The sequence below is a fragment of the Tachyglossus aculeatus genome, chromosome X2 (genome assembly GCF_015852505.1).
Source record: "Tachyglossus aculeatus isolate mTacAcu1 chromosome X2, mTacAcu1.pri, whole genome shotgun sequence".
Classification (NCBI taxonomy): domain Eukaryota; kingdom Metazoa; phylum Chordata; class Mammalia; order Monotremata; family Tachyglossidae; genus Tachyglossus; species Tachyglossus aculeatus.
This window is the reverse complement of record NC_052100.1, coordinates 3788537-3800837: the sequence shown is the minus strand read 5'-3', so window position 1 is coordinate 3800837 and position 12301 is coordinate 3788537. Positions and strand designations below refer to the sequence as shown.

At 48.3% G+C, this 12301-nt stretch overlaps 1 protein-coding gene and 1 pseudogene across 3 annotated transcripts in view; one reads left to right on the top strand and one right to left on the bottom strand.

The window, feature by feature from the left end:
- CTNNA1 (catenin alpha 1) overlaps window positions 1-12301 on the top strand; it is a 148820-nt gene that overhangs the window by 39255 nt on the left and 97264 nt on the right. For all 3 annotated transcript variants that reach the window (XM_038770589.1, XM_038770587.1, XM_038770588.1), the window contains exons 4-5: window positions 5720-5886; window positions 7018-7137. In XM_038770589.1, the coding sequence (XP_038626517.1) occupies window positions 5720-5886; window positions 7018-7137 (287 nt within the window). The remainder of the gene's footprint in view (window positions 1-5719; window positions 5887-7017; window positions 7138-12301) is intronic.
- On the bottom strand, window positions 5348-5510 carry LOC119949736 (annotated as a pseudogene).

The following is a 12301-nucleotide window of genomic DNA, read 5'->3' as shown; positions in this document are numbered from 1 at the left end:
CCGGGCGAGAACCCGGGCCCTCGGGCTCTCTCCATTAGACCGTGCTGCTTCTCTGCCTTTCGATAACCTTCATCCTCTAATCCCAGACGTCTCCTTTCCCCTCCCCTCCGGCCCCGTGAGCTCCCAAAGAGGAGGTTGTTACTGGGTTGAAAATGAAAATTGCTTCTCTCAAAGCATTTGAATACAGAACCTTAGAAAATCTCCCACTGTTTTGGCCCAAAGTGTTCCTTTAGTTTCCTTAAGCCACCGTAATTTGGTGTGGGTTATTTATTTATTTTTTGAACATTTGTATCAGTGGGAACCTCGGACTTTCTGTTAAATCTCGATAAGTCGCTTTCTGTCGAAGAATCTGCTACGAGCAGACCTCAGGGATCTTGCTCGGGCCAATGGAAATCAATCAATCAGTCAGTCGTATTTATTGAGCGTTTACTGTGTGCAGAGCGCTGTACTAAGCGCTTGGGAAGTACAAGTTGGCAACATAGAGAGACAGTCCCTACCCAACAGTGGGCTCACAGTCTAGAAAAGTTGAGAAGAGAAAAGATCATTGCTTTCAACACTGAGAAGCAGCATGACTAGTGGATAGAGCCTGAGACAAGGACCTGGGTTCTAATCCCGGATCTCCTTCTTGTCTGCATTGTGACCTTGGGCACATTTATTTATTAAGCGCTCACTGTGTGCAGAGCACCGTACGAAGCGCTTGGGAGGTACAAGTTGGCAACATGTAGAGACGGTCCCTACCCAACAGTGGGCTCACGGTCTAGAAGGGGGAGACAGAGAACAAAACAAAACATATTAACAAAATAAAATAAATAGAATAGATATGTACAAGTAAAATAAATAGAGTAATAATACTCCAGCGCTTAGGGTGGCGCCTGGCACATAACAAGCGCTTAACAGATGCCACGGTTTATGTATCTAGAGAGGGAGACGGGCATTAATGTGAATCAGTATTCATTCATTCATTCATAATATTCATTCATAACATAATATTCATTCATAACTTGTACTTCCCAAGTGCTTAGTACAGTGCTGTGCACACAGTAAGCGCTCAATAAATACGATTGATTGATTGATTTATCAAGCCCATCACTCCCGTGTCGGCGTTGAGACGGTGCTTGAAGGATTGGGGCCCACCAGTGCGTACTCGCTCTCGCTCTCTCGACTTGTGAAGGCTTCTGGGAGGAGGAGGGTCATGGGTGGGGGCGGGCGCCGCTCATTTTTGACGTTTAGCCCCCGCTCGGGTTTTGAACCACAGCCCGGAGAGGTTCCCAAACGTGAACGCTCGCTTCTTCCCCAACCTAAAAGCCTCGAGAGGATGGGGAGACAGTCTCACGCGGAGAGGGTCTGTAGGTGGCCCGATCCTGCCAGTGCTCTGACCTTTTCATCCCATTAGCGGCGGATCATCAGAAGCAAACTAAATTCCTCCCGCTCTCCGGCCTCTCTGAAGCCCAGGGAAGCCCGGAAAATGCTGGTTGGCTGCTGCGAATGGCCCTGCTCAGAAAAGGTTTAAGGATAGGAAAGGGCAGAGGAAAGTGTGTTCTAGCTCCTCAACATCACTGTCTGGAAAAGGCCCCACTCTCAGAATCACGGGACATTCGGTGATTTGTTTCCTCTTAAAAACAGAGCATCCATCCTCTCTCCCTCCCGCCCCCACCTTCCTTTCTGTTCCTTGGCCTGAGATTTCCTCTGGTTTAGGGCTTTATTTTAGGATGTCTTTTCTACTATCCTGATCTTCACCTGTTTCCTTCTAACTGGTTAGTGTTTTGGTGGAGGATGCGAGTGGCTCGTGGTGGGCTAATTCGGTCGTATCGGTCTCTCCCAAGTGCTCAGAACAGTGCTCTGCACTTAGTAAGCGCTCGGTAAATACCACTGACTGGATCACGTGCTCAAGTTGTTTCACTGTCCCCATCCCTCAGAAGAGAGTGGTGGTGGTCTTTGCATTTTGGCGCTTCCCTTTTTTTCCTCTCTCCTCCCCCTCGCCCCCATTTTCTTAATTTCTTTTAAAAAGCACCGCCCTTGTTCTAAATCCCTAAAATTGTTTTTTGTCCCCCGTCCAGTTAGTGGAAGACTTGACTTGCTCCCTTTGTTCTTCTTCCCTCTCCCCTCCCCACATCACTTATGTATATATCTGTCATTTTATTTACTTATATTGATGTATCTTGACTTGTATCGATGTCTGGCTCCCTTCCCCAGACTTTGAGCTCATCATGGGCAGGGATTGTCTCTCTGTATTGCTGTATTATACTTTCCCAAGCGCTCAGCACTTAGTAAGTGCTCAGTAAATACCACTGACTGGATCACGTGCTCAAGTTATTTCACCGTCCCCATCCCTCAGAAGGGAGTGGTGATGGTCTTTACACTTTGACTCTTCTCTTTTTTTCTCTCTCCTCCCCCTCGCCCCCATTTTCTTAATTTCCTTGAAAAGCACAGCCCTTGTTCTAAATCCCTAAAATTGCTTTTTGTCCCCCGTCCAGTTAGTGGAAGACTTGACTTGCTCCCTGTGTTCTTCTTCCCTCGCTCCTCCCCACAGCACTTAAGTATATATCTGGAATTTTATTTACTTCAATATTGATGTATCTTGACTTGTATCGATGCCTGTCTCCCTCCCCCAGACTTTAAGCTCATCGTGGGCAGGGATTGTCTCTCTCTGTTGCTGTATTGTGCTTTCCCAAGCGCTGAGTCCAGCGCTCTGCACACAGTAAGTGCTCAATAAATGCGACTGAATGAAAGAATGAAAAGAAGGCATTGGCCGAGCTCATTCTACCTGAGATGCGTTAGTTATTCACACTAGGCGAATTTCCTTTCGGGCCACTGTTTTGTTTTGTTTCTCTCCCTGAGTGGCCGTTAAGGGCCGGGGAAAGAGCCCGGGCTTTGGATTCAGAGGTCATGGGTTCGAATCCCAGCTCCACCACTTGGCAGCTGTGGGACCTTGGGCAAGTCACTCTGGGCCTCAGTTCCCTCATCTGTCAAGTGGGGATTAAGACTGTGAGCCCCACGTGGGACAACCTGATCACCTTGTATCCCCCCCCAGCGCTTAGAACAGTGCTTGGCACATAGTAAGCGCTTAACAAATGCCATTATTATTATTGTTATTATTATTATTACTATTATTATTATTACTATTCAGGCAATCGCTGGATTGCCTGGCTCGGCCAGTGACTTTGGGCAAGGTGCTCATCGTCGTTAATGGCATTTGAGCGCTTTCGGTGTGCAGAGCCTCGGGCGCTGGGGAGAGTCCAGTACAGCCGAGTTGGTAGACGCGTCCCCTGCCCACAACGAGATTACAGTCCCCTCCTCTGTCCGGTTATCCTTATGAGAACTAATTACCGCAAGAGAGGGAGATCGCACGGGCTTTGGAGTCAGAGGTCATGGGTTCAAATCCCAGCTCCGCCAATTGTCAGCTGGGTGACTTTGGGCAAGTCACTTAACTTCTCTGTGCCCCAGTTCCGTCATCTGTAAAATGGGGATAAAGACTATGAGCCCCACGTGGGACAACCTGATCAGCTTGTATCCCCCCAGTGCTTAGAACAGTGCTTTGCACATAGTAGGCGCTTAACAAATACCATCCTTATTCTCTTGGGAGAAAGGTACTTGGCAAATCCAGATGGTGGTGATGGAGTTTCTTCCAGGGAGAAAGACTTATTTGTGAGTGCCAAGTTTTTTCAGTTTTTTTAATGGTATTTAATAATAATAATAATAATAATGATGGCATTTATTAAGCGCTTACTATGTGCAAAGCACTGCCCTTACTCAGGGCTAGACACTGTTCCAAGCGCTGGAGCTCACAGTCTTCATCTCCGTTTTGCCGACGAGGCAACTGAAGCCCAGAGCAGTGAAGTGACTTGCCCAGAGTCACCCAGCAGACAGGTGGCAGAGCCAGGATTAGAACCCAGGTCCTTCTGATTCCCAGGCCTGGGCTCTATTAGACCACACTCCCTCTCTAAGTAACAGTGCAAAGCACTGTGCTAAGCGCTGGGGAGGTTACAAGGTGATCACGCTGTCCCACGGGGGGCTCACAGTCTTAATCCTCATTTTCCAGATGAGGTCACTGAGGCCCAGAGAAGTGAAGTGACTGGCCCAAAGTCACACAGCTGGCAAGTGGGGGAGCCAGGATTTGAACCCATGACCTCTGACTCCAAAGCCCGGCCTATGTCGAATAGAAAAGAGCTGAGGGCTTTGCAGAGGTTTTAAAAAAAGAAAACGGTACTTCCTACCTGGGGCCGGAGCGGTTGTACGTATCCCATCATCTCGGTGAAGTAGTATTAGCAAAATGGTCATCGGGTTTTCTCGATTTCTGTGGTGTGAATTGGAGGGGGGAGAGAGGGAGAGAATGTTTGGTGGGTGAGGCAGGGAGAGGAAGACCGTTGTTGGGTAGGGACCGTCTCTATAAATTGCCAACTTGTACTTCCCAAGCGTTTAGTACAGTGCTCTGCACACAGTAAGTGCTCAATAAATACGATTGAATAATAATAATGATGATGGTATTTGTTAAGCGCTTACTTTGTGCTTTACAGTGTTTGGTGGGGTGTGGTGGGGAGAGGAAGACCGTTGTTGGGTAGGGACCGTCTCTATAAATTGCCAACGTGTACTTCCCAAGCGTTTAGTACAGTGCTGTGCATACAGTAAGTGCTCAATAAATACGATTGAGTAATAATGATGATGATGGTATTTGTTAAGCGCTTACTGTGTGCTTAACAATGTTTGGTGGGGTGTGGTGGGGAGAGGAAGACCGTTGTTGGGTAGGGACTGTCTCTATAAATTGCTAACTTGTACTTCCCAAGCGCTTAGTACAGTGCTCTGCACACAGTAAATGCTCAATAAATACGATTGAGTAATAATAATAATGATGGTATTTGTTAAGCACTTACTATGTGCCTAGCACTGTTCTAATGGCACTTTTATATATGTTTGTACATATTTATTACTCTATTTATTTTACTTGTACATATCTATTCTATTTATCTTATTTTGTTAATCTGGTTTTGTTCTCTGTCTCCCCTTTCTAGACTGTGAGCCCACTGTTGGGTAGGGACTGTCTCTCTATGTTGCCAACTTGGACTTCCCAAGTGCTTAGTACAGTGCTCTGCACACAGTAAGCGCTCAATAAATACGATTGATTGATTGATTAAGCGCTGGGGGATACAAGGTGATCAGGTTGTCCCATGGGGGGCTCACAGTCTTTCAGATGAGGGAACTGAGGACCGGAGAAGTGAAGCGACTTGCCCAAAGTCCCGCAGCTGACAAGTGGCGGAGCCGGGATTTGAACCCATGACCTCGGACTCCATAGCCCGTGCTCTTTCCACTGAGCCATGCTGCTTCTCTGAGAAAATAATCAGTTCCCCAACGGGGGAAAGGCACGTAGCCTGGAAGTACCACAATACCAGGCCGACGCGTGGAGGGGACGGAGCAAGCTCCCAACCTACTCCCTTCCTCCAAAAAGCTGCGCGTCTTCACATCGAAGACGTATCAGATATCCACTTGATCTTAACCAAAAGGCCGATTGAATCAATCAATCGTATTTATTGATCGCCTCCTGTGTGCAGAGCACTGTACTAGGCACTTGGGAAGTCCAAGTTGGCAACATATAGTGGGCTCACAGTCTAGAAGAATGAAAGAGAAATCAGGGAGGCGGAAGTCTTTAGAAACCCAGCACTTCAGTGACACGAAAGAGTTGCGTTGTCGTATTTATTGAACGTATTTATTGAACGTCTTGCTGCAGGCGAGCTGATGAAGAGCGCCTCGGGGGAGTTCGCCGACGACCCCTGCTCGTCCGTGAAGCGCGGGACCATGGTGCGCGCCGCCCGGGCCCTGCTCTCGGCCGTCACCCGCCTGCTCATTTTGGCCGACATGGCAGACGTCTACAAGCTCCTCGTCCAGCTGAAGATCGTGAGTGTCGCGCTATGTCGGGGCCCGAGGGGCGGGGAGGCGTTGATTTCTGGCGGTCCAGCCTCGTTAACGCCGTCCACGTTGCGATCCGGGGAGGCGTCCAGTCTACCGGGCGGCTCTCGGCCCCGGTCGGTGCCGGACGAGGAGCAAGGTGGCCTAGCGGAAAGAGCCGGGGGCCCCGCCGCGCGACCGCGGGCGAGTCACTTCCGATCCTTCACCTGGAAAATGGGGATTGAGTCTGTGAACCCTGGGAAGCGTCTTCCCAAGCGCTTAGTACAGTGCTCGGCACGCAGTAAGCGCTCAGTAAATACGACTGAATGAATGAATGGGAGGGCACAGACTTTGATCTAGCCCAGCGCTGGGTACGGTGCCGGGCACATAATAGGGAAGCAGCGTGGCTCAGTGGAAAGAGCACGGTTTTTGGAGTCAGAGGTCATGGGTTCAAATCCCGGCTCTGCCAACTGCCAGCTGTGTGACTTTGGGCAAGTCACTTCACTTCTCTGGGCCTCTGTTCCCTCATCTGGAAAATGGGGATTAAAGCTGTGAGCCCCCCCGGGGGACAACCTGATCACCTTGTAACGTCCCCAGCGCTTAGAACGGTGCTTGGCACATAGTAAGCGCTTAATAAATGCTATTATTATTATATATGCATATATAATGCATATATTATGCATATATTATTATGGCATTTATTAAGCGCTTACTATGTGCAAAGTACTGTTCTAAGCGCTGAACGTGGTAAGCGCTTAACAAATACCATTTAAAAAAAAAAAAATTGGGCCGGCTCCACTGGTATTATTGGCATCGGAGACTCTTTCAGCCAGACTCAAACGGCCCATTCTCCGAGAACCCAACGGAGGGCCGTGAGTGAGAAGTCTCACTCTGGTTGCCCACCCTTGACCCTCTCCTGTAATAATTGCAAGAACACACAAAATCCTTCCCCCCTCCGCCTCCCCATCCGGGTTCGACCAAGCGCTTAGTACAGTGCTCTGCGCACAGTAAGCGCTCAATAAATGCGATTGATTGATTGATTGACCAACTCTCCCAGAAGGGGAAAGCGCAGGTTTTCGAGGGCCGACGTGTGGAAATGCAGCTCTGTGTCATTCAGAAGCCTTTTCCCCCGTCTCGCAGGTGGAGGAAGGGATCTTGAAGCTGAGGAACGCCGGCACGGAACAAGATCTGGGCATTCAGTATAAAGCCCTGAAACCCGAAGTGGATAAGCTGAGCATCATGGCAGCCAAAAGACAACAGGTGCGGAAATGATTTCAGAGGCCGTTAAAGAGCTTCACGGTCCCGGCCGCGAGGAACGGGGGGCAGACAGTCGGGAGGTGCTCCCGAGGGGAACCTTTCCCTTGAGCTCTTCCAGCCGGTGAGGTCCTCCTTCCCGTTTCATTCATTCATTCATTCAATCGTATTTATTGAGCGCTTACTGTGTACAGAGCACTGTACTAAGCGCTTGGGAAGTACAAGTTGGCAACATATAGAGACGGTCCCTACCCAACAATGGTCTCACAGTCTAGAAGGGGGAGACAGACGACAAGACAAAACATATTAACAAAATAAAATAAATAGAATAGTAAATATGTACAAGTAATAAAATAAATAGAATAGTAAATACTGTCTAATGGATAGAGAGCGGACCTTGGAGTCAGAAGGCCCCAGGGATCTAATCCCGGCTCCGACACTTGTCTGCTGGTTTGTTTTTGGGCAAGTCACTTCTCTGGGCCTCAGCTACCTCATCTGTAAAATTCCCGTCCCTCTGTTAATTCCCCCACCTTCCCGACGCCGCACAGAGCTTCCCGAGGATTCCAGATGTGGAAAAATGCCCAGGGCCTTCTTAGGCTTGAAGTGTGTTCAAGCGGCTGAGGTTTACCCGAGCTGATGGAGGGCTCTGAGCTGTTTTTCTTAATTTTTTTTTCCTCCCTCCACTCTGGCAGCTTGGAATATCAGGAATATCGGTCTGTGTTTCGTCCTGAGGGGGCCAAATTCCTCTTTATTTCCCCACCCCCTTCACCTCCCGTATCCCCCCACGTTTGAAGCTGTAAAGCCCAGCGGGAGGGATGCCTCCTCGTTACTCTCAACGCTCGGGTGAAAAATGAACAGGGCAGGGATGAGACCTCACAAGTGGCACTGGGCAAATTGCCGGCTCTGCCGTCGCTTCCTTCCTACCCATCCTCAGTCTTAAAGAGTCAATTGTTTCGATGGAGCATCAGGTTTAGATTTTCATCTTTGTCAATCAATCAATCAATCGTATTTATTGAGCGCTTACTGTGTGCAGAGCACTGTACTAAGCGCTTGGGAAGTACAAGTTGGCAACATATAAAGACAGTCCCTACCCAACAGTGGGCTCAGTTGTCCTTCTGAGATTATTGAAGCTGGATATTGCCCTGATACGTACTGACTGAATCCAAATCTCCAATATGAGGTTGTCTACACCAGCTCCCCTGGGGAACTCTTCCACTTCCATGGCGGCAACTTCCACCTTTATACAAGTGACCCTCATATCTGCCCCCGGCCCCCAATCAATCAACCAATCAGTCGTATTTATTGAGCGCTCACTGTGTGCAGAGCACTGGACTAAGCGCTTGGAAAGTCCAAGTTGGCAACATATAGAGACAGTCCCTACCCAACAGTGGGCTCACGGGCTAGAAACAGTGGGCTATATACTTTTCTTAATATTATTCAACATTATTAAACAAGAATTAATGCCAACAAATGCCAACATTATTATTATTATTATCATTAGATGAGATCAATCAATCATCATCATCAATCATCAATCGTATTTATTGAGCGCTTACTATGTGCAGAGCACTGTACTAAGCGCTTGGGAAGTACAAATTGGCAACATCTAGAGACAGTCCCTACCCAACAGCGGGCTCACAGTCTAGAAGGGGGAGACAGAGAAGAAAACCAAACATACTAACAAAATAAAATAAATAGAATAGATATGTACAAGTAAAATACTTGTACAGAGAAATGAAGGGATTTGCCCAAGCTCACGCAGCAGGCAAGTGGAAGAGCCAAGATAAGAACCCAGGTCTTTCTGGCTCCCAAGCCCGGGTTCTGTCCGGAAGAAGCAGCGTGGCTCGGTGGAAAGAGCCCAGGCTTTGGAGTCCGAGGTCATGGGTTCAAATCCCGGCTCCATCAGCTGGGTGACTTTGGGCAAGTCACTTCACTTCTCTGGGCCTCAGTGACCTCATCTGGAAAATGGGGATGAAGACTGTGAGCCCCCCGTGGGACAACCTGATCACTTTGTAACCTCCCCAGCGCTTAGAACGGGATTTGCACATAGTAAGAGCTTAATAAATGCCATTATTATTATTATCATCACTATCCACTACACCCAATTTGCCAAGCCGCCTCCCCCACTCCCGCTTTTCCCGCGTCTGGTTGCTTCGAGGAAAGGCTGAATTCCGTTCAGCCGCTCAGTAATCTCCGTCAACATGGCAGACTTCCCCGAGCCCCCGGTAGCCTTTAAAAGACGAGCCAGATTGACTTTGTTTAATGCTCCCGGTGACCCAACTCGGTGGATCGGAGTGGGGTAAATGTCAGGTGGAGTGGAAACAGGAAAGTTTGGGGAGCGAGCCAGAGAGTCGGAAGCCGGGTCCGGTCTCTCCGGGGGATTATGAAGTCTTACTGGTGTTTGACGATAGCCGACCCGCCAGAATGTCATCTGCCGTTGTATGTTTATTCAGAACCGAAGAGGAGGAGAACATAGGTAATGCACATTTAGAAACGTCTGGAAAGACCAGTGTATATATGGTGTTTTTTTTTTTTAATCCTATTTTTGTCGTCGGTTTCTGCGTCCGCTGTAGATTCTTCGACTACGTGCCGCATCACGGGCAGAAGTCCAAAATGCCCTTAGCGATCGCAAAAGCCCTGAAGCGGAGGAAGCTTTGCGCTGTCCCATTTAGGAGTTTCTCTTGAGTTTCCTCTGAAATTGCTCGCCTCTCCGGTTGGCTGCTTCGGCCTCTGATTAGCTGTCCTTTTCTTCTCCCTTTCAAGTGTTTAATCAATCCATCAATCAATCAATCGTATTGATTGAGCGCTTACTGTGTGCACAGCACTGGACTAAGCGCTTGGGAAGTCCAAGCTGGCAACATATAGAGACAGTCCCTACCCGACAGTGGGCTCACAGTCTAGAAGGGGGAGACAGAGAACAAAACCAAACATACTAACAAAATAAAATAAATAGAATAGATAGGTACAAGTAAAATAATAAATAGAGTAATAAATATGTACAAACATATATACATATATACAGGTGCTGTGGGGAAGGTTTAAGGAACCCTCCCACCCCCTCCTCCTTTTTCATGGAGTGCTCTGCACACAGTAAGTGTGCAATAAATACAATTGATTGAATATTAAGCTCTTACTACATGCCAGGCACTGTTCTAAGCATTGGGGTAGATAATGATAATAATAATAATAATAATAATAATAATAATAATAATGGCATTTGTTAAGCACTTACATTGTGCAAAGCACTGTTCTAAGTGCTGCGGGGGGGATACAAGGTGATCAGGTTGTCCCACGTGGGGCTCACAGTCATCATCCCCATTTGACAGATGAGGTAACTGAGGCTCCGAGAAGTTAAATGACTTGCTCAGGGTCACACAGCAGACATGTGGCGGAGGCGGGATTCGAACCCATGACCCCTGACTCCAAAGCCCGTGCTCTTTCCACTGAGCCATGCTGCTGCTCTGATAATAATGATGGCATTTATTAAGCGCTTACTATGTGCCAAGCACCGTTCTAAGCATTGGGGTAGATAATGATAATAATGATGGCATTTATTAAGCGCTTACTATGTGCCAAGCACTGTTCTAAGTGCTGGGGGGGCAGGGGCGGTTACAAGGTAATCAGGTTGTCCCCCTGGGGGCTCCCAGTCTTCATCCCCATTTTACAGATGAGGAAACTGAGGCCCAGAGAAGTGAAGGGACTTGCCCAAAGTCACACAGCTGACAACTGGGGGGGGAGCCAGGATGGCTAAAAGGTCTTGGGTGGTCCCACATTATTATATAATTCTTGTTTAATAATGTTGAATAATATTAAGAAAAGTATATAGCCCACTGTTTCTAGCCCGTGAGCCCGCTGTTGGGTAGGGACTGTCTCTAGATGTTGCCAACTTGGACTTCCCAAGCACTTAGTCCAGTGCTCTGCACACAGTAAGCGCTCAAGAAATACGATTGATATATTTTGATGTGTATATGGCGGAGTTGGGGGTGTGGGGGAGGAAGAGGCCTTGGGAAGGGCAGGGGTGGTGAGGGAAGAGTTTACGGGCAGTGATGGGCTATAATGGTGGGGCGAGGCCTGCTCCCCAGGGAGGTGAGTCAACAGCGGTGCGGGATTTACCCTTGGACCGCTTGTAGTAGGAGGAAATCATCGCCGGAGTATTGCCGTGCCGTCGAAACAGGAATCCCGGCCCGTGGGTGGGCCTGTGGTTCGGTGTTCCAAGGATCCGGCGTTCCAGGGGCGGGATAGGAAGGCCCGGAATAGCAACTCTGATAAAGCCTCTTGCCAACTAGAGGCGTGGCTCGCCATCAGGGACACAAGGGTGGGACTCAATCAATCGTATTTATTGAGCGCCTACTGTGTGCAGAGCACTGGACTAAGCGCTTGGGAAGTCCAAGTTGGCAACATCTAGAGACGGTCCCGACCCAACAGTGGGCTCACAGTCTACGGAAGGATTGAGAGATGGGACAGACAACAAAACAAAACATATTAACAAAATAAAATAAATAGAATAAATATGTACAAGTAAATCAATCAATCGTATTGAGCGCTTACTGTGTGCAGAGCACTGTACTAAGCGCTTGGGAAGTCCAAGTTGGCAACATCTAGAGACAGTCCCTACCCAACAGTGGGCTCACAGTCTAGAAGGGGGAGACAGAGAACAAAACCAAACAGATTAACAAAATAAAATAAATAGAATAGATATGTGCAAGTAAAATAAATAAATAAATAGGGTAATAAATCTGTACAAACATATATACATATATACAGGTGCTGTGGGGAAGGAAAGGAGGGGGCTCAGCGTGGGAAGACCTCCTGGAGGAGCATTCATTCAGTCGTATTTATTGAGCGCTTACTGCATGCCGAGCACTGTACTAAGTGCTTGGGGAGTCCAAGTTGGCAACATATAATAATAATTTTGGTATTTGTTAAGCGCTTACTATATGCCAAGCACTGTTCTAAGCGCTGGGGGAGATACAAGGTGAGCAGGTTGTCCCACGTGGGGCTCACAGTCCTAATCCCACTTTCCATATGAGGTAACCGAGGCCCAGAGAGGTGAAGCGACTTTCCCAGAGTCACACAGCTGACAAGTTCTGACTCCCAAGCCCGCGCTCTTTCCACTGAGCCACGCCGCTTCTCAGTATAGGGGCGGCCGCTCCCCGCCAGCGGGCTCAGG